Source organism: Pecten maximus, chromosome 9 (assembly GCF_902652985.1).
Source record: "Pecten maximus chromosome 9, xPecMax1.1, whole genome shotgun sequence".
Classification (NCBI taxonomy): Eukaryota; Metazoa; Mollusca; class Bivalvia; order Pectinida; family Pectinidae; genus Pecten; species Pecten maximus.
Genome location: NC_047023.1, coordinates 25,809,211 through 25,832,207, shown reverse-complemented (window position 1 = coordinate 25,832,207; position 22,997 = coordinate 25,809,211). Strand labels below are relative to the sequence as shown.

General features: G+C 35.6%; 1 protein-coding gene across 1 annotated transcript; it reads left to right on the top strand.

The window, feature by feature from the left end:
* The first annotated feature begins 7,685 nt into the window (after nucleotides 1-7,685).
* On the top strand, nucleotides 7,686-21,714 carry LOC117334651 (clumping factor A-like). The gene is made up of 4 exons (XM_033894392.1): nucleotides 7,686-7,924; nucleotides 15,386-15,546; nucleotides 18,715-18,883; nucleotides 20,789-21,714. Exons 1-4 carry the CDS (start codon nucleotides 7,736-7,738, stop codon nucleotides 21,623-21,625), a joined length of 1,356 nt encoding a protein of 451 aa, XP_033750283.1. The 5' UTR covers nucleotides 7,686-7,735; the 3' UTR covers nucleotides 21,626-21,714.
* The last annotated feature ends 1,283 nt before the right edge of the window (nucleotides 21,715-22,997 follow it).

Here is a 22,997-nt window from a genome sequence, read left to right as displayed (position 1 = left end):
CGCTGAGTTTCTGGAAATGGTAGCAGCTACTGCATTTTGGGAGTGGAGCTTTGACAGTATAGAGTGAACGGGTTGAGTGTCCTGTTATGGGTCTGACAGTATAGAGTGAACGGGTTGAGTGTCCTGTTATGGGTCTGACAGTATAGAGTGAACGGGTTGAGTGTCCTGTTATGAGTCTGACAGTATAGAGTGAACGGGTTGAGTGTCCTGTTATGGGTCTGACAGTATAGAGTGAACGGGTTGAGTGTCCTGTTATGGGTCTGACAGTATAGAGTGAACGGGTTGAGTGTCCTGTTATGGGTCTGACAGTATAGAGTGACCGGGTTGAGTGTCCTGTTATGGGTCTGACAGTATAGAGTGAACGGGTTGAGTGTCCTGTTATGGGTCTGACAGTATAGTGTGAACGGGTTGAGTGTCCTGTTATGGGTCTGACAGTATAGAGTGAACGGGTTGAGTGTCCTGTTATGGGTTGACAGTATAGAGTGAACGGGTTGAGTGTCCTGTTATGGGTTGACAGTATAGAGTGAACGGGTTGAGTGTCCTGTTATGGGTTGACAGTATAGAGTGAACGGGTTGAGTGTCCTGTTATGGGTCTGACAGTATAGAGTGGACGGGTTGAGTGTCCTGTTATGGGTCTGACAGTATAGAGTGAACGGGTTGAGTGTCCTGTTATGGGTCTGACAGTATAGAGTGGACGGGTTGAGTGTCCTGTTATGGGTCTTTTTCAGTGAGATAGCTATATAATGTAAGCATCAATTACTTACATGGAGGCAAACGTGAACAAAGTACACCCTCCTAAAACTGTTGCCTTCCCTGCGAGTAGGGCATAAGAATTGTACCCGCTGCCCCATTGCGTGATCCTAAGAAGTGTCTTTTTTTTTTCTTCTCTCTAGCAACCTTATCCTTTCTAGTGTCTCCCTTGACTCTGACCGAGACATACCACAGTTTTTTTTTTATAAAGATGGTACAATGTAGTTCCAACTTCTGCTTAGCGCTCATCATTTTACGAGTGGGACGAATGGTTCGCACGTTGTCAATATAATGTGACCGGATGGGATGTCCTGCTGGGTGTTTTCGGCAGTATGCTTCAGTGAGGTAGCACTATAAACCCGACATCAGTTTCGCACTAACAAAAGGAGACAAACACGAATATACCGCAGCCTCTCAAAACATACACACGTTCTCCACACGCATCTCAAGGAGGTCCTTAAATGATCATAGCTTTTGACAGAGCGTTCAATAATACAATTATATCCTATGTCATCTATATTGGATACAAAATGTCATAAAAATCCTTTTAATTTCTTATTGTTTAGTCAATATTTGACCTAGCCTTTATCCAAACACCTTGCTACAATTTTCGTATTACATTGATTGATTGAAATAGGCTACAGTCAGATAAATAATCTATAATTGGGAGAAAGATCTAATTGAATACCAAGTATAGAATTTAAAGATTTCCAAAGATATTTGATTCATATTGAATTCCCGTGCTTAGAAAACGTCGTGTCTTCTATTACATCATTTGAACTATAAAGGGGATACACATGTACATGTAACATTTTAAGAATCTTTGCTTGGAACACACTCTTGGTCGATATTGACACTACAGATTCCTCCGCAACAGTCACTGTCCATTTGGTAAACGTTCCCTTTCTAGACAGTAACACTCCTGCTTCGGGGAATTACGGTGTTTACATTTCATAGTTCAATATTCGAAGCTTTGTTCCCATTATTACTATTCTCTCAACGGAAATCGACAGATGAAAAAGAAAAAAATCAAACGCTCGGTTTGGAGAGATGAAGTCTGAATGGAGACAATGGTAAACTTTTATGGACGACATTTTGATCTCGTTCGGATCCTGTTTACGATATGAAGTTAAACCAGCTCGATACCGTACATATCCCTCGTTCTCATTTTGAAGAACTGATATTACCTTGATAGGGTGGCTGTCAGCGATGAATCACATTCCGGTTGTATTTCAGTTAATGGTTTCAACGTGCCTGCTACCATTTGTATGTAGTTTGTCATCGATTTTTTCTTATTAAGCTGATAAAAGCCTTCAATTTTATATTTCAGACGTAATTGGCTATAAACTGATTGATCCATTCTAGAATTCTGTGTGTTTTCCTCTTCATACATATGACAGTGCTAGTTATGTCTTAACAACATACTATTAAATACCATAAAATAATGTAGACATTTACTCCATTTACAAATCACTATAGAGTTATATATATATATATATATATATATATACATTATTCTTATTGTATTTTATTGTATTTCCAGTACTTCTTATATATATTATGTGATTGTATTTGTAATTTTTTTTGTGTTTTGATAAAGGGGCGGATTGCCTCGAAAATTTAACAAACCTTATTGTTTACACTGTTTGAATTACTTCTTTGCCCCATATATATGTATACAGGTATATATTTTACGGATTATCCAAAAGCCAGGGTATAGTATGTCCTCTTTAATGCGATTCTCTCTTCAGCCATACAGCACACCTAACAAAGTCGAGCAAGGACTCTTTTTGCAATTTTATTATCCACAGTTAACCAGTCCGTAGAAACCGATTGGCTGACTTTCCCAACTCACTGGTAACATTAAGTCGGGACTGTCATTCGGTACAATTAACCAGGTTACGCAGGTTTCCAACTCTGTCTTACCATATATTCATCTATATTTACATCTCTCCCTTCTTCAGCTTAGTAAACTCTGACTGCGTTAAAATTAGCGTAAACGCGGTGAAAAAAGCCTCAGCGGATTAATCGGTAACATAATCTCTGTGTGACTTTAACGGGACGTCAAAGGACTGATCAACACAATTATGATTTTAGCGTTTTCTCCTGTTATCCGATGATCTCTATACAAAAAACTAATGCCAAGTGAGTATTTTGTCAAAAACTAAACTGAAGACTGCGAAAATGAGTGGTAATCTAACAACAAATGGCTGAAGCATACAGTTCGTATAGAACATTCGACCACGTCACTACTTGTTTGTTTTTGTTTAACGTCCTATTAACAGCTAGGGACATTTAAGGACGTGCCAGGTTTAGGAGGTGGAGGAAAGCTGGGGTACCCAGAGAAAAACTACCGGCCTACAGTCATTACCTGGCAACTGCCCCACGTAGGTTTCGAACTCGCAACCCAGAGGTGGAGGGCTAGTGATAAAGTGTCGGGACACCTTAGCCAACGCGGCCCCCTGTGTCAGTACCCGCTGTGCTTGACAACCATAGTTAATCCGAGACGGAAATTGTGGATTGTGAATATATCAGTTAATTGAAAACGTAAAATGTATCAAACAAAAATATTGAGTTGTTTCTTTTAATTTGGTTAACAATAGCAGTGGCCTTATGTAGATTCACTGGAACTATATGATCTCAGCAACCTCGGCTGTCGTAGTTACATGTACCAACATCCTGCTTTTTTTATTTTCTTCGTACGTTATATAGGGATTGAACGGTGTTTTTTCATTGCGTTTACGGTGGTATGAACGCAATGACATACAGTCATTCAATATATAGCGTGATACGCTATATAGAACATATCTGTATTCCATTTCGATCATACCATTGTAAACGCAATAGAAACATCGTTACGCGCTACATATTGAATATATCTGTATGCCATTGCGTTCATACCATCGGAAACGCAAAAAAAAAAAAAAAAAAACACCGTTAAATCCCTATATAACTGAATATCACTAGAATTCAGCGGAATACTGTATTTTTTCTCAAGAATATAACACAGTGCCCCAGCCCGAACTCGAACTAGCGACCTTTCAACCAACAGCCAAACGTCTAATTACAGGTACACGACTTATTGTGCTCCTGATAGTAGGATCAATTGTCTGTTTATCGAAACACAAATAACCACAGGCTATCAAAAGGCTCCCCATATTATACGAGATATGTCTGTCACACAAATAACCATAGGCTGTCAAAAGGCTCCCCATATTATACGAGATATGTCTGTCACACAAATAACCATAGGCTGTCAAAAGGCTCCCCATATTATACGGGATATGTCTGTCACACAAATTATTTCAAACAAGTCGAATACTAATGTATTGTTATTTCGAATTATGATAAATCGACGGCAAAATTGAATTAAAAAAGTATTTCACTGGTTTCATTTTAAACATTTTTTTAGTAAATAACTAAAAGATATAAAAATTGAACTTGGAAAACTCGAAAATTCGGCTAGGAAGTGAGATCTACATGGTTAATACATAGATATATCTCGGGTGGCGGATTACCAATACAACATATTGGTAATCTTGGCGTATTTTTGCCGCTCACTTTTGCTTTTCATAGATGTATTGATAAGTTTTTATGTTAATTTTAATAAATAATATTAAGGCGACCCACAGAGGTGAGCCCAAATATTTTGCCAAACATTGGTGTCATTGTTTTCTGTATAAAGCAAACAGAGCTCTCAGCTTGGAAGTACATCTTGTCAGTTAAATTAGAAACAAGTTTTAAGAAGGAAGTGAGTCTATTCTTGGTAATGGGACACAGAGCAAAAATATCTATTTTTCTATTTCAAATCGAATTGTATTGTCCCAGTAAAAATTTAGGGGTGCAAATAATGATATGCGATATTTTCTTATAAGCGTAAATGATGAAAATCGTGAATATACTGAAAATCATGATAGCTCAATGAAAAATGCAAGAATTTACCTAAAAATGAAAATCGAAATAAAAATATGTTACCTTTGATCACCAATAGGCCTAGGCTAGTCCACAGGATAACAATGAACTCCATAGTGACACCAGGACCGGGGTCGACTTTATTTCTACCAGCTCCCTCAGTTATACTGTCGTATAATACAATATATTAAGTGTCTCCTCTAAATCATTCTGTGTTCTCTACAACTTACACAGCTGGTAGTTGGAATACACTAATGTGGTGTATGTACAGCGTTTTAAACACTGGTGCGGTCTATCATGCAGAAAATTGAACCTCTATGACAAGACATTGTGTATGCATACTAAAAGATTCGGTTGGTCTACCATCTATAGAAGTAAAAAAAAAGAATACCAACTTTCATAAAATGTACCCATGAAAATGAAACGGAATCGATATATACCAAGACTCTAACCCTAATACTATATCTGCCGATAGGTATACTGAATGACTAACCCAAATACTATATCTGCCGATAGGTATAATGAATGACTAACCCTAATACTATATCTGCCGATAGATATAATTAATGACTTACCCTAATACTATATCTGCCGATAGATATAATGAATGACTAACCCTAATACTATATCTGCCGATAGGTATAATGAATGACTAACCCTAATACTATATCTGCCGATAGGTATAATGAATGACTAACCCAAATACTATATCTGCCGATAGGTATAATGAATGACTAACCCTAATACTATATCTGCCGATAGATATAATTAATGACTAACCCTAATACTATATCTGCCGATATGTATAATGAATCACTAACCCTAATACTATATCTGCCGATAGATATAATGAATGACTAACCCTAATACTATATCTGCCGTTAGGTATAATGAATGACTAACCCTAATACTATATCTGCCGATAGGTATAATGAATGACTAACCCTAATACTATATCTGCCGATAGGTATAATGAATGACTAACCCTAATACTATATCTGCCGATAGATATAATGAATGACTAACCCTAATACTATATCTGCCGATAGGTATAATGAATGACTAACCCTAATACTATATCTGCCGATAGATATAATGAATGACTAACCCAAATACTATATCTGCCGATAGGTATAATGAATGACTAACCCTAATACTATATCTGCCGATAGGTATAATGAATGACTTACCCTAATACTATATCTGCCGATAGGTATAATGAATGACTAACCCTAATACTATATCTGCCGATAGATATAATGAATGACTAACCCAAATACTATATCTGCCGATAGGTATAATGAATGACTAACCCTAATACTATATCTGCCGATAGGTATAATGAATGACTAACCCTAATACTATATCTGCCGATAGATATAATGAATGACTAACCCTAATACTATATCTGCCGATAGGTATAATGAATGACTAACCCTAATACTATATCTGCCGATAGGTATAATGAATGACTAACCCTAATACTATATCTGCCGATAGATATAATGAATGACTAACCCTAATACTATATCTGCCGATAGGTATAATGGATGACTAACCCAAATACTATATCTGCCGATAGGTATAATGAATGACTAACCCAAATACTATATCTGCCGATAGGTATAATGAATGACTAACCCTAATACTATATCTGCCGATAGATATAATGAATGACTAACCCTAATACTATATCTGCCGATAGATATAATGAATGAAAAGTCAACGAAATTAAATTTCGTTACTCATAACATCTATAACTGGAGTTATACGTCATAGGGCCTGTTTCTAACATGATGTGTGACATCGGTATTGCTATGATTATATTACTTCTCGGATGTGTTACTATGGTGATATGTTACCTCTCACATTTGTTACTATGGTAATATGTTACCTCTCACATTTGTTACTATGGTGATATGTTACCTCTCACATGTGTTACTATGGTAATATGTTACCTCTCACATTTGTTACTATGGTGATATGTTACCTCTCACGTTTGTTACTATGGTGATATGTTACCTCTCACGTTTGTTACTATGGTTATATGTTACCTCTCACGTTTGTTACTATGGTAATATGGTACCTCTCACATGTGTTACTATGGTAATATGTTACCTCTCACGTTTGTTACTATGGTAATATGTTACCTCTCACGTTTGTTACTATGGTCATATGATATCTCCTACATGTGTTACTATGGTAATATGTTACCTCTCACATTTGTAACTATTGTCTAATATTACTTCTCATGTTTGTTACTATGGTGATATGTTACTTCTCATGTTTGTTACTATGGTGATATATTACCTCTCACATTTGTTACTATGGTAATATGTTACATGTTAATTCTCACATTTGTTACTATGGTAATATGTTACCTCTCACATTTGTAACTATTATCTAATATTACTCCTCAGTTTTGTTACTGTGGCCACATGTTAACTCTCACCTTTATTACTATTGTCAAATGTTATCTCTGACCTTTGTTACTATGGTCATATGTTACATTTCATCCTTTTTCATTTTGAAATGTTACATCTCACCTTTGATACCATTGTCATATGTTATCTCTCACGTGTGTTACTATGGCCACATGTTACCTTTCACGTTTGTTACTATGGCCACATGCTACCTTTCACCTTTGTTGTCATATGTTATTTCTCACCAGTGTTACTATGTATACGTAGAGCAGCCAGGGGCGTACATACATGTAAGCCCTGAACACAGGTACTTGTGGACATGATTATGATGTTTTTAATTTAAATGTTACAGTATAGACGAGTAAATAAATTATTGCAATACAATTGCAATCGCATGCTTAATTTGTAAAACAAAATATATTGTACTTTGGCCTTATAAATACTAAGGCCAAGGTACGATATATATATATTTACAAATTAAACATGTGATCTGTTAAAAATGATTAAAAAAAGTCTGGTCCTTGATGAGCTTCGAACCGAATTCGAAATCTACACAAATGGGTATACAATAGACAATTTTCCAAAGGGAGATAACTCCGATTAAACAACTGGAAACATAATATTTGGCGGTTAAATCATCATAATCAATAATGGCGTCAAATCGAAAATCTTCGAGACGGCGACTTATTTCGTCGAGTGACGAGGATTCAGGACCTTCACGACGTAAAAGCATCCGCAAACCAGGTCTGTCAGCGGAAAAGAAAAGTCGTGTGGCAACACAAGTGGAAACAGACTCCGGAAGTGAAAATGATAGGAATGTGGATACCGGAATTCAGATGGTTGGTAAAACTCTTGAAATCGCAAAATTCACGTTTTTTGTTAAAAATTTACCTGCATTATCACCTGTTTCGAATTCTGATGGTTGGTTCTTTTACACAGGTGCTTGAGTTTTGAAGCATACAGCATAAACCACAGGAGTTTGACGTTATATCAAAAAGAATACAGTAATACTGATACCACAGGTGCCTGACTCGTTTTATAAAATAATAACATATAAGAGTACATATGTTATTATTTTATAAAACGAGTCAGGCACCTGTGAATATACCACCCTAGCGCAAGTTTCCTCTGGTGCCTACACAAGACAGGTGTCGGGGGCAAAAAGAAATTCGGGCTAAAATAGCTATGCACCAGTCATTAGGCCTATGTCAGGGCTAGAGGAATTTACGGACAAAAGCCCCCCCGGACATTAGCCCCTAGGACAAAAGCCCCTCCGGACGAAAGCCCCCCCCCGGACATTAGCCCCCCCCCCCCCCCCCCCCCCCCGGACAAAAGCCCCTTCATTATAAATTTAGCTGGTATACTTTATATAAATCTGTACTTTTGAAAAACAAAAACTGTATATATACTGCTGTTTTTATCTCTGAAATTTGTAATATACTGCAAATATTGATAATCAAAGAAATGCCTACAAAACATGTTGCTCTGTGTTGTAATTTTAATTTTAGGAATGATTAAAATCAAAGAAACAATATAAAAACAATTTATACCTGTGCAAACATAGAAATTTCACTGTTGATACACATGAAGCTATTAATGATATATTTCCTTCGAGGAGATCACAATACAACATCAATGAAAAACCTACCAAACACCTGTGTAACAGCTTATTGTTTATGTAACAGTTCAAGTAGTTGTTTACATTGCAGAAGCCACTGGTGACTGAAGTCACTTACATATATATGTAGCACTTAAGGTAGACCGACCCTTCGGGTTTCCTCTGATAGATCTCCTTAATTTTATTTTTATTTCAATGTTAATTATGCTCTTATCACAAAAAGCACATAAAAAACATATGTCACCACGTTCGTTTTACTACCAGGGCCACATAAAGATACGTATTAATTAATAGCTGAACCATATTTTTAAGGATTTTGGTAGATTTTATCTTTCCCCGATAATATTCACCTCAAGCATAAAAAGGAGTTTATATCCTATTTATATCATCAGTATGAGCAATATCATTCATAATTATCAAAAAAAGAGAAGATTCTTTGGGTGGTTAACAAAATATGGCTATTTTTATACGAAAAACCTGTTATTTTTAGTGAAAAATTGATTTAAAAAAATACACGTTTATTTTTTTCCTGAAAAAATGAACAGAAAAATTACCCCCTTTTTTTTGCTTAATTAAAAATTTCATATGTATGCTTTAAGAGAAAAAAATAAAAATAACACCTCACCATATTACTTTTGACACTATGTCCGTTTACTTTGCTAGTACCCCAAAACTTTTGCTTCAAGTATGGCTCAAATTACCAAATTAGAGCAGTTATTTTGGAATCTGAGATTGATGAATTTTTTTGTTAAATCTTTACCATTTTCTTTCATAAATTATATTGTAATCTATGTTACTGGTGCTTTCTTTTTTTCTAAAAGAATTTTATTTGTTTGATTTCCCAAACGCAATTAACATTTTCCGGATATTTTCCTCTTTTCCGGATGAAAATTAGAACATTACACTAACGGTCCTTCAGACGCTTTCTTCTAATACGCCATGTCAAACGAAGCGTATCGGTGATACAGAATGCCAGAATATGCACAATATGAGCTTCATTTGCAGCGCTAAACAAGGTTGCTCGAGTGTCGAGCGTTCCAACCTATGCGATAATGTAATTTGAATTAAGGCAAAGCCTTAGAAGAGCGCAGCCTATGACAGTAATCACTCACCGTAACATGAGTATGTATATGTAGCGGGGGATGTTATCGTGTATGTACTGACAGGTTAAGCTGACAGGGTTAAGCTTAACGATAACTATATGTCATGCCTATATGTCGTGTCTGTACTATGTGTACCTGTGTCACCTTGACCTTTGCTAGTCCTCTGTTCACTTGTGCTGTCTCTGGTCGATGTTTTTGTCGTGCATTGTTCGTAGTCGCTTGCTTTTTCGTCAGTGTCTGTCGTGCCTGTGTATCCTCTGTCGTGATTGGTCCTTATAGTTTTGTATTGTTAAAAAGTGGGATAAATTTAGGGTGGTGTATCGTATACTGGGCAGTCTGATGGATTAATTTCCTGTGTGCTGTCACGTCTTTCTCGCTAGTACTAATGTAACGTTAGGGTATGTAGGGTCTTGGGTGGGTAGTACTAGTCTTGACTTTAAACATATTTTATTGTCTAAACAAGAACAATAGGATTAGGCACAAGTTATTACAACTTATGAAGCCTTCTCCACTCAACATGTTAATATTTACAAGTAATGACATAGGTATAATATATAGTAAATCATGTAACATTTAGGAGGAAAAATTGATAATTTAACATACAATGTACATTTACATAATAAAGAGATACAAGTATATGTATTCAAAATCTTCTGCTGGACTTTATGAAAGACTGCACATATCCAAATACATAACTATTCACTTCCAAAGCCAAGTTTTCATTACCATATAATAACAAATTTAAATTTACATGTATATTTAAATCATTAAAATATTGGAACATTTCAGCACGAGCAGTAGCATATATTGGACATTCAAAAAAGAAATGATGCGCATTTTCACAAATGTTACCACAGTTTACACAAATAGAGTCCTCTGCCAAATTTACACGAAAGTATTAGTCGGGATGTTGGGTTTAGTTAGGTCGTACAGGTATGGGGGTGGTTTTAGGTTAGGATGTTTATTATATAGCTAGGCCTATGCTGCTGTCCGTTTATATGTAATTTCATGTTGTAAATGTTTATGTCATCGTTAATAAAGTGTTAATTGTAGTTCAAGGCGTTTGTTTTCTCTCTATACGACAGATACAAGTTACCCATCGAACCTGGGTTGTTGGTCCACAAGGGCGAGTCGGGTGCAGTTTAACGTACGCTCCTGTTACATATATACTACCACATTTTCAGATTTTAGACTTTTTTTTTTAGGGGGGGGGGGGGTTAATTTAAAAGAATGACACAAAAAAAATGCTACAACACATTGTAACATAACTATGTATTACATCTAAACATCTATACATGAAAGTATATATGAAAATTCCTTAGACAGTATGTCTACAGAAAATTGAAATCCCATAGCCCAAGTCATTTTTCCACAGACCCATTTTGTAAACATATTGTTGAAAAGTAGCATTACTGTCACGCAAACGCTTGCATCATCCAGTAATAACACGCTATTATGGGTTAAAAAAAACCTCTATTTTAAGCTCGGATTTCATATCATCATTTGTCAGAAAATATTGGAATGTTGTTTACATGAATTGTAATGTATGTCAGGACTCAAACTTTTCATAGCCATTGGGGCCAACACTGAGAAATTTTACATAGACCGACCAGGTTTTCTATAGCCTCTGGCCATCGGACCACCTTTACTTTCGAACACTGCAAGTTGAGTGACAGACTTGTTTATTGTTTGTCCTGATGTGAATTTCATTGTCTTTACTTTGCATTGTTGGATTCCAAATGATCGTGCACTTAATAATGGCATCAGTATCCTACTGCCATATTTCTTTGCTACTAACAACGTAAAAGGGCAGACGATACAACAATATTTTCATGATATATATAACAGGAAAGCGAATTTAGTGCCGCCACAAGGGGTTAAACCCGCGACCCTCTGCTTACTGCTCCGTCGCTCTACCGACTGACTTAATGGAAATTCCCCCACCTGAAATCACTATGTACCCTATTTACAATTAAAACCTGCCTCACTATTCCTCACTTTTCAAACGTGTTCGCCCCGAACACACATTAACCCAGGTTTTATCCCCAACGAAGCCTCTCATTTTCATATAGCTTGCACTTGGAGTGGTCAACCGATGTAACAGAAAAGCAAGTAGTGTGCCTCCACCGTCATCGAACCGCGACCCCAGGCTTTACTCACCGGGTTCAATCGTACTGACCGGGCGCCGGTGCTTACACCTGGGCATCGATGAATTTTACACCCGGGCAACGATAATTTCGATAGAAAATGAACGCCGAAGACGGGATCGGAAGAACGGTTGGGATATTTTTTCTCTTTTTTGATGTGATAATGATGTCCTTCAAGGAAAATAACCCGACCACGGAACAAAATGATAAATTGGCTATAACTTGCAAGGATAACTGACAGGAAAAACACCTCTCATTTTTTGCTAATTCGCCCACATTGTAGGCGGGTATGACCAAATTATGCCGCAATCCACGAATTATGCAACATATACAGCAAAATCCGCGATCGAAATGACTGTAAATCTCACAGTTTATCGGAATTATATATTTTGACATCATCAAGTCTTATTGGATTGATTGGTAATAGTTAAATAGGAAAATTAAACATTTCCGTATTTTACACCTGTGGCAATGAAGACGCTCTTGAGCTTTACACCCGGGCGCCGCAATTTGCTGACATGGTAGTGATGTAGAAATTAACAGAGTTGGCCTTTTGATGGTTTTTGTTTATGTATTTTTTGCATTTATGCAACTCGTTACAATTCATTCACGGACATGCCTCTTTAAAGGGTCCGAATTTGTGCTTGTCAATCCGTCATCCGTTTTTGTTGTGATCTATTTATAAAACTGCTCGAACCTGGTAGAGAGCTCCCCATGGAGTGAAATCTCCAGCCTAGACCGATCACAAGAAACGTGTTTTATAGGCCTACAGTTAATTAAATACAATATTTATAATATATCCAGAATATGAGTAAAAAGGCACTTAACATCTACATCAATTTCACGGGTTTTAGGTTTTTGAAAAACTGTCGAATGTCAACGTAAATTTCGTGAGAGTTTATATAGATCTTTTATACCATCAATGCATGTTGCAAGTTTTGTGTTTACGTCCCATGCGTTTCCTCCTTTTTCTGATCTGTGTCTAGCCGCGGTTGGAATATAATTGACTACCTCGCATTCTGAATAACAATATATCACATGTAAAGTGCGCAAGGCCGAACTTACGTTCCCCAAACAATATACAATCTGACAGATGGAGTACATACTGAAGTAATTGTTGGTTGCCGCAAAGTGCATGTACTTTTAGAGCATCGGCCAAAGTCCCCAACTCCACTATGCGTCGGCCCGTGCGCCATGAAGTGTCCTCTTGTTCTACATTGCCATAAATTGGAGATGTGCTAACCTCTTCCTGACTTGATATAAATTGTCTCCGCCGAGATTGTAACTAACGTTATATGGTCGTCACACATTGGCACATTATGTGATACATCGGCGCTGTCCTTGTTTTCAATGGACCATCTTTAATTTATGTTCTCACTTCATTGAAAGCATAAGCCTTACCTAGTCTTTTAGTTTTACAAAACTGACCCCTTTACCTCTTGACCGCATCGTGCTGTAGGCCTAAACATTTATCTCCCAGCTGACTTGAAAATTAAACCAGATGTAACTATTCGTGAATATAATCAAGGGCCCGGATCGCCGGACGCCGGACTCATGTCTGTGATGTCACAGAAGGGTCGGTCTACCTTAATATAACCACTGCTAAAACATATATTGTAATTTAAAAAAAAAATGAATAAATAAAAACATAAAAAATAAAAAAAATAAATATAATTTTTTTTATGAAGGGGCTTTTGTCCACTTTTTGATTAGTGTGAAGGGGCTAATGTCCGGGGGGGCTTTTGTCCTACCTGGGCTAATGTCCGGGGGGGCTAATGTCCGGGGGGGCTTTTGTCCGTACCTCACTAAAAATACCCTGTGTGATATATAGTAAGCAAGGTATTTTATTTGGATTGTTACATATTCTAATTGATTGAACGTTAAAATCCTGTTATTAGACATACCTGTTACATTTAGAAAATAAATAATTAAGCCTAAATTATATATGGCCTTTACTTGTATATATATTGAATGGTTTCCCATGGCCATATATAGAGGATATTGAATGGTTTCTCATTTAATAAACATGTATTTCAACAGAATATTGATATTTTTTAACCATTAAATTTTCTTTTATTGCATTGTATATATACATATCCATATACAAAATTAAAAACACTGAAGAATTAATAGTGTCAAAAAGTGCAGAAATCAGTAACATAATTCATGAAGTCATCTCCTTGTGACGTTACTCCACGTCAACTTGTCGGTGCCATTTTGTTAGGACTGATCAACGCAAATTAAGCGTTTTCTGCTGTTATCGGAATATGAGTGAAATACATGTACATGTATACATTATATTCCAGAATATTTAAGAAATACAGCAAAATAACCATTTATTTATACTGACTTTGATTGGAAAAATTGGCAAGTTTCAGTGAGGTGAATACAAAGCCAAAGATTTGAGGCTCTGTTTTGCCAAAGATGAAAAACTTAATTTTTCACTGAAAAATCTTATATTTCACTGCTAATCGATATCGCTGCAGTGAAAATATGTTTTATTAGTTTGATATATTTCACTGAAAAAATAGCAATAAATAATTTTACTGCATGTACTGCAGTATACTTATAGTAGGTGCACTTTGGGAGGGGGCTAGATTAACCTAGATTATTATATATACCAAGGATGTACTATATCTATATATGTCCCTGGATAGATGCCCCAATTTGCTCCCCTTTGTACAGTTATAGTACACAGTTGATCAGTAAAATGGAGCAAAAATGAAATAATTTCAGTTTGTGTTTCAGCTACAACTGTAACGTAAATAAGACCTCCCATTATATATATACTCCATACAATAACATTATGTATGGAGAGATCCGTTTATAATTAGATCTTTCATTATCAGGTATCAAAATATATAGCATATATAATACAGACCCTAATATCAGACTCAAATACTACTTTTAGTGATCAGTAATATATAGAAACAAGCTCCTGTAATCAGGATACATGTAGGTTCAACTTTCGAATGTGACAGTGGCGGGTTATAATTATTTTTCTCATAAACTGTTCAGTCTGTTGGCACTCTAACATGTAAATTATAATAATGCATCAAATCAATGCAAGAAATTGTTGGTGTGACATGATTGAATTGTTGACATACATCAACACTCTTTTTATCATTCATAATTTAAAAAATTACACATTTAGGCCAAGTTTCCTCTGACCTGACACCAGACTTGGTCATCTATCTGTCAGAATGTCCAAGACTAGTGTCAGGGCTAAAGGAAACTCGGACTGTTACCATTATATTGTTTTACAATTTTATTTTGTGATATGGAAGTCATGTTTAAAAATGAATATACACCATGGAAATTTCAAGAAGTTGGCAAGTATAAATTGGTTTCATTGAATAATGTTTGCATGCATATATGTATGTAGTTACTTTTATTATGAGTCATAAATCATTTGGGACTTGTTTTCTTTAGGGATCAAGAAGTTCTGAAAGGCTTCACAAAAGATATTCCAGATCCTTTCAAATGCCGTCACGTGATAGTGTCTGGAGTGACATTCCAACAACCCCAACGTCTGCTGACAAGGCAATAAGTCGTCTGAAACCAAAGAAAATTGTTAACAATTTCACCAGAATGTAAGTTTGATCACTGAACATGTTGACTTAATTTTTGTCTGTTTTCCTCAACATTCTGTATTTTATTTGTTTTCAATATAATCAAAAATGTAATGAAAAGAAGTACAATCCTGGGGTCATTTTTAGGTCATCTGCGACCATCTCAAGAGACCTATTGCAATATCACATTTTTTTACCGTCTTCATGAGTCCTGCGTTTGTCTTGTCTGTTTATAAACAACTTATTCAACTTCTTCTCAGAAACCCCTGAATCAAATTCAATGCCATTATGCAGAATACTTCCATGGCTAAAGGTAAAACAAAATTATGAATTACATGGTCCCCTTACCCCCAGGGGCCCGGAGTCGGATTTACTGAAATCTCAAAAATCTTCTCTTCAAGATCCCAGATACAGGTAAAGTAGAATCAAATACTCTTTTTAGATGGAAAGGTCGTAATTTGCTTTACCAAATTATGAATTTCTTGTCACCTTTTCCCCTGGATAGGCATACAATTCATGTTGATATATATATAGAGATGAATCAAATTTTTTCGAACATGAGATTTGTTGAATTGCCATTTGAAACAGTTCAACCTTGGTTAGAATTATCAGTTTGGGATGACAGTTTGTATGTATACACACCTTGACTAATATCACCCAGTGGCTGATGGAAGGGGCCAGAACGACCTTCGGGTCAAATTGATTGAAATATAACAGAAATAAGGTGACCAATTTAAGACCCATGGGCCTCTTGTGTAGAGTTGCTTCAGACCTCCTGTAGCGTTTTGTAGTCACCTGTAGACCTCCTGGAGCGTTTTGTAGTCACCTGTAGACCTCCTAGGGTTATTTTGTAGTCACCTGTAGACCTCCTAGGGTTATTTTGTAGTCACCTGTAGACCTCCTGGGGTTATTTTGTAGTCACCTGTAGACCTCCTAGGGTTATTTTGTAGTCACCTGTAGACCTCCTGGGGTTATTTTGTAGTCACCTGTAGACCTCCTAGTGTTATTTTGTATTCTACCATGTTAAATAATACACACGCGTGTCAATAATACATGCTCGTGAGCCACGGCTGTTGCAATGTTATGTATCTAATATTCACCCAATATTAATACGGTTACTGTAGCCGAGTGGGCTAATGGGTTAGTCTCTTATCTTTTTATCACCACGCGAGTTCGAATCCTATGAAGGCTGCTTTTTTTTTTTCATCCCTATTTTATTTAGATTCTTAAAATCAATGCCATATGATAGATGTTCTTGATTGTAGTACTGTAGTGCATGTAAAGAAATGTATACTTTATCAACAAAATTATGCAATACTCAAGAGATAAATTACAAATTTTTCCCGGGTTTCTTTGCCGTTTTTTCTATTAAGAACAGGTAGATCTCAGAACTAAACAGTACATGGTAGAATAGAAATAATCAACTTTGACTCGTGTATTGTTGCAGGATATACAACTCGGACTCCGATAATTTGCAATTTTAATTATTAACTCTGGCCTGCGGCCTTCGTTATTAATTTAATTGCAAAATATCCTCGTCCTCGTTGTATATCCTGCAACAATACACGAATCATCATTAATTATTTCTTAAGTCACCTGTAGACCTCCTAGGGTTATTTTGTAGTCACCTGTAGACCTCCTAGGGTTATTTTGTAGTCACCTGTAGACCACCTAGTGTTATTTTGTAGTCACCTGTAGACCTCCTGGGGTTATTTTGTAGTCACCTGTAGACCTCCTAGTGTTATTTTGTAGTCACCTGTAGACCTCCTAGGGTTATTTTGTAGTCACCTGTAAAACCTCCTAGGGTTATTTTGTAGTCACCTGTAGACCTCCTGGGGTTATTTTGTAGTCACCTGTAGACCTCCTAGGGTTATTTTGTAGTCACCTGTAGACCTCCTAAGGTTATTTTGTAGTCACCTGTAGACCTCCTGGGGTTATTTTGTAGCCACCTATAGACCTCCTAGGGTTATTTTGTAGAATTTCTACTACATCAGACCTCCTTTGGACCTTCTATGGATTTGCTCAATCCACCTGAAACATTTTTGAAAGTCACCTCAGACCTCCTGATGGCATTTTGTAGAATTGCCTTTTTGCATTTAACAAATCCTGAAAGAGTCAAATTTCTGTAATTGAAAACATCATCATATGAAAGCTCTATTAAAGGTACTACAAAATGTTGATTTAATATTGGGTAAGTTACTCAAGGAACAAGAGTTAAAATATCTCAACACTTTACTTCTATTAGCAAAGTTTCATATTTACAAACAAAGACTTAGAAATCGTCTTCCTAATATAAATGGCTTTAAAAACAAATTAGATATTTACCTGAAAATAGAAGAAGTAATATTTAGAAATAGGATGGAGTACAATGAGTTTGAAAATAAATGGTCCATATAAAATAGATTTTTTTTCTCAAACTGAAAATACACCACTTATTTGTATAAGTATACTGTATATATATGCATTCAGTAAAGGTGTGAAATTGAGTGTGAAAGCTGTATTAAATGTTGTACCAATAAGAAATAAAAATCCTTTATATTTTTTATAACTCTATTCATTACTTGCCATATAATGTACATGCCATAAATTCAATAATTAACAATAGCTACTTTCAATAGCCTTTTTATATTATATGCAGCTCCAGATAGAGCTATTAATCAAAGGGAGATAATTAAGTCTCAAAAAATAATCCTCGGGTAGCTTGCATTTCTGCTGTTTCTTAAAAACTGTTATTCTCATGCAACATCGCCAGTTTATGCAAGTGATTGTCAACTATACATACACATGTCATAATTCTTCAATACTATATATGTACACGGTAACACCTATCAACTTCTTAATACTGTCAGCTATATATATATCTACAATGGTACATCTTTATCTTAATTGTTCAATGCTGTATATTTATTATATAGCCATTAAAATTGTTCAATATATATATATGTACACATTTTCTAAAATCATTGACACTCTTGATCCTCTTCACAAAAAAATCCATATTGTGTTGCTGTAAAACTGTATCTATAATTCAGACTTTTTCTATGTATTTTATGTACTCATAATATCCAAAGGATGAATAAAAAGATTTCAAAACTGAAAAAAAGGTAACAGATTAATGTTTCTGGCATGTTTTCAATAATAGCTGTACTTACAAAATTTATATAACAATACACAATTTATATTACATAGAACTCATCGATACAATCAAGACCTCTATAACTCTGATGGTGACGACTCTGGTACAGATGATTTTGTAGTTTCCGATGGGACTGTGTCAGAGGAAGAAGAAATGGTTCCCAGTGAGGTAGAAGACAAGGAAGGTGATGAATCTGATAACACCAAAATAAATTGTCAAAAGGTACAGATATGATTTCTTAACATACTACGTGTAGTTAGGGTGGTAAGTGATTAACGATAACTGAATACAATGTACTGTATAACTAATCATACTCTCCTAAACCAAGAATATATGCTTGTTATTTGAAAAAGGTTTTTGATAAGAAAAACACAACATGTAACACATTGATAGATCTGGTACAGAATGTTAATGCCTCTCAGCATTGAGGGACGTTTATCTTGTATTATCACCTATTGTTTGTATTTATTTGATTTTAATACAATAGCCCCCAGATAATTTATTCTTTATGACTGATTTCTGTAATGAGTTACACGTACCCATTCCAGAACAATGATTATCTGTAATGAGTAATTACACATACCCATGCCAGATTTACTGAACAAACTACATGGTCCTTCATTTTTACTGACCCTTGAATGGTGATTACCAATGGTAAAATGATCATCAAAATAAAACTGCAACCAGTGGTAACTAAATAGTCTCTTCTCACTGTAGCCCAGGTGTGTGTATTTATATTAGTAACGACTGTGTGTATGTGTGGTGTCCCTGTGTTGTGAACAGGTGTGTGTATTTATATTAGTAACGACTGTGTGTATGAGTGGTGTCCCTGTGTTGTGAACAGGTATGTGTATTTATATTAGTAACGACTGTGTGTATGAGTGGTGTCCCTGTGTTGTGAACAGGGTGTGTGTATTTATATTAGTGACGACTGTGTGTATGTGTGGTGTCCCTGTGTTGTGAACAGGGTGTGTGTATTTATATTAGTAACGACTGTGTGTATGTGTGGTGTCCCTGTGTTGTGAACAGGTGTGTGTATTTATATTAGTAATGACTGTGTACATGTGTATGTGTGGTGTCCCTGTGTTGTGAACAGGTGTGTGTATTTATTTTAGTAACGACTGTGTGTATGTGTGGTGTCCCTGTGTTGTGAACAGGGTGTGTGTATTTATATTAGTAACGACTGTGTGTATGAGTGGTGTCCCTGTGTTGTGAACAGGGTATGTGACGTCATCAGTTTGGAATATATATGTACTGTGTTGTTATGTTCCGTTTCAACATTCCAACTGAGTTGTATGTATGACGTAGACCTCGTAGACTTTGGACTTTTCCCTCTGCACGAATAAAGCACCCTATATTCCTGCCACTATATTATGACTTCTGGGTAAATACTTACTACCCAAGTCATTTCTACAATCCGACTCGTAAGAGAAGGATCTGTCACTGCCGCCACTACTACACCTACAGTTGTACATGTATCTAGTATTACAACAGATATACATGTTCTATGAACTACCCGTACAGGAGCAGTATCGCCCGGTCTTTCTGATGATAATAAAGAATGAAAGAAGTCTCCTATTGGTTGATGTTGTTTCTACCGAGCTACCGGTGACAAAAGGCGCCCCACATTGGGCGCCATTTGTCACCGGTAGGTACATTCTATACCTGCGGGTATAATATAATGGATACATATTAATATGTTACTATTATATTAATATTATGATATTATAATAATTATTAATACAATATACGTCGCTGTATTTATCGGAGGTCCGAAACCTTGGTCGTCGCAAGTTGTCTTTAGTACTGTATTATATATGTGAATGCGAGAGTGAAAATGTATTGTATTGTGTCGTATTTGTAGGTCTTTTCGATGATAATAAAGAATGAAAGAAGTCTCCTTATAGCTACTGGTGACATCACAATGGCTGTCTAGTAATGAATGTGAATTTTATTAGAACATATAGAGCCAAGCAATTTTAATGATATATGAGCATTTATGAAACTTGACTTCGTTATAAATAAAACAAGCATATTTTTGTTAATATTTTATTCATATGTATGTTTATAATATCAAGATTAAAAAAAGCTACATATTAAATTGAAGATTTAATGTTTTTTTTACAGAAACATAGAGCTGCGACTACAGGCAGACACGTCCATAGAGTGAAAGGGTATCATAGCAAAATCCGTGGTCCAGTGAGCTCGAGCAGTGAGTCTGATAATGAGGGAATCACTACTAGTTTAAAAGACAGTGAATGTGATACTGGATCAGTTAACGATGACCATGGATGTGACAGGCCTGGTGGCAATTCATCAGGAGTGAACAGTGGAAGTGGGTCAAGTGGACAATACAAGCAGTCTGGAGAGGACATGTGTGGAAAAAGTACACAAGAGAATGATCCAGATGACATTGAATGGGAGTTGAGGTCAAGGTCATGTCAGTCAAAACGAAGGCAATCCAGGATAGAGAGCAGTAGTGACTCAGACCAAAGTACTGAGACATCAGCTAAGGGGACACAACCATGTACAGACAATGAAATAAAAAATCAGAATAATTCAAACCAATTGCCCGGAGATGTTGCTGCATTACGCAACTCTCTGGAACCTGTATGTGGAACAGCCAGATGCACGAATTCAGAAAATGGTGCTGAAAGTGGTACTCAAAACAAACCTGGTTCAAAGTGTTCCAGAATGTCTGACAGTGCTTCTAAACATAAAACTGGTTTAAAAATGGTCAGTAGCTCTGACAGTAATTGTGACAATGATTCTAACAGTGATTATACTAGTAATTCTGACAGTGAAAGTAGTGATTCTGGCCAGGACCAGAACTTTGATACAGGCAACATTGTCAAGTCATCACGTGCTAGGCATCAAATTAAGAAACAAGAAAGTGACAAGAAGAAAAAGTTTGAAGCATTTTTAGAAGCTAGACGAAAGCTCAGTGCTTCAAAAAGGAAATGATGTATAAAATATGTTGTGTATTATATATTGTTAAGTTTCTGTAACCTGTATGCTGTAGTATAGGACCAATAAAAATCTTCAAGAATTAACATCAGTTTTCATTCTTAATAGTTACCATGCTTAATTGGTATCCTTGTTACAAAGATGCAACATTGTAATGGTACATTTTATATTCAGTTAAGAATTTATCTAAAAAGAGAACTTATCAGAAGTATGTGACTGTGTTACTTGTACTTCAAACTAAAGTAAAATTTACTAATTTCAATATATCTGTTGAATAACCTTTATGTTGATAACAAAGACACCAAATCCTTCCACTATCAAAATATATTTTTTTTATATATATTTTGCGAAAAATCCTTCAAATTTAATTTTTAACTAACCAAAGGACAAGTTAGCTAACATCAACTTTTTATTTCAAACTTCTTCTCAATAACCAAGAGGCCCAGGGTCATGATATTGGCATTTGAATTGCGGAACCATATTATAAACTGATTTGGAAAATTCAACTTTTGTTAACTTTTACTAAAGCATGTCTATAATATGTTTATTATGGAGGTAAATGGCATTTAAACCAAAAAAATCATAACAGCTACAAATAATACACTTCTCACTGTAAACGACTTGTAAGTATTTTGTTCTCTTGTACTTTTCAATAAAATCTATGAGAAAGCGACCTAATTCAGAAGAAATCACGCCATTATTTGTTGATCTTTATCTTTTCGTTTTACTTTTAATAGTTTCTTTTCTACATCAAGGGCTTTGCATACAACTCAAATTTTACTAGCATAAAGTGTATGTTACCCACATATGTATATAAAAACATGAAGCATAGTTTTAATAATTAGATTAGATTTGAACATTTTGGAATAATAAAAACCTGGCTTTCCCTGCTTGCGCATAAAGATTTTTTTTAATATCAGACTTTTTATTGTGACTTAATATTACACCGAAGTATGAAAAAGTCCACACATTTAGCAATTCTATTCTTATAATACCATATCCTCATTGTTTCTTATTTTATCTGCTTTGCGAAAGAAAACTATTTTAGCTTTTTAAATTCCACTGCCTGCAATATACATCCAAGTTATCTTGCACTTCTTGAAGACCTTCGGCAGACTCAATCCATATCATCAACATATAGTAATAGATATAAACTGAGCTCTTCAAAATTGTAATTACCACAATTGTTTATGAAAAATGATTCAAAATCATTAACATACATAGAAAATAGTATCGTCGATAATGTTTCGCCCTGTAATAAACAAATATAATTATAGAAAAAACCGGACAGTTCCCCATTCAATTTAATTCAATTCAATTCAATTAAGATTCCACATGTGCTTTTGTATTTATTATTATAGATTTAATT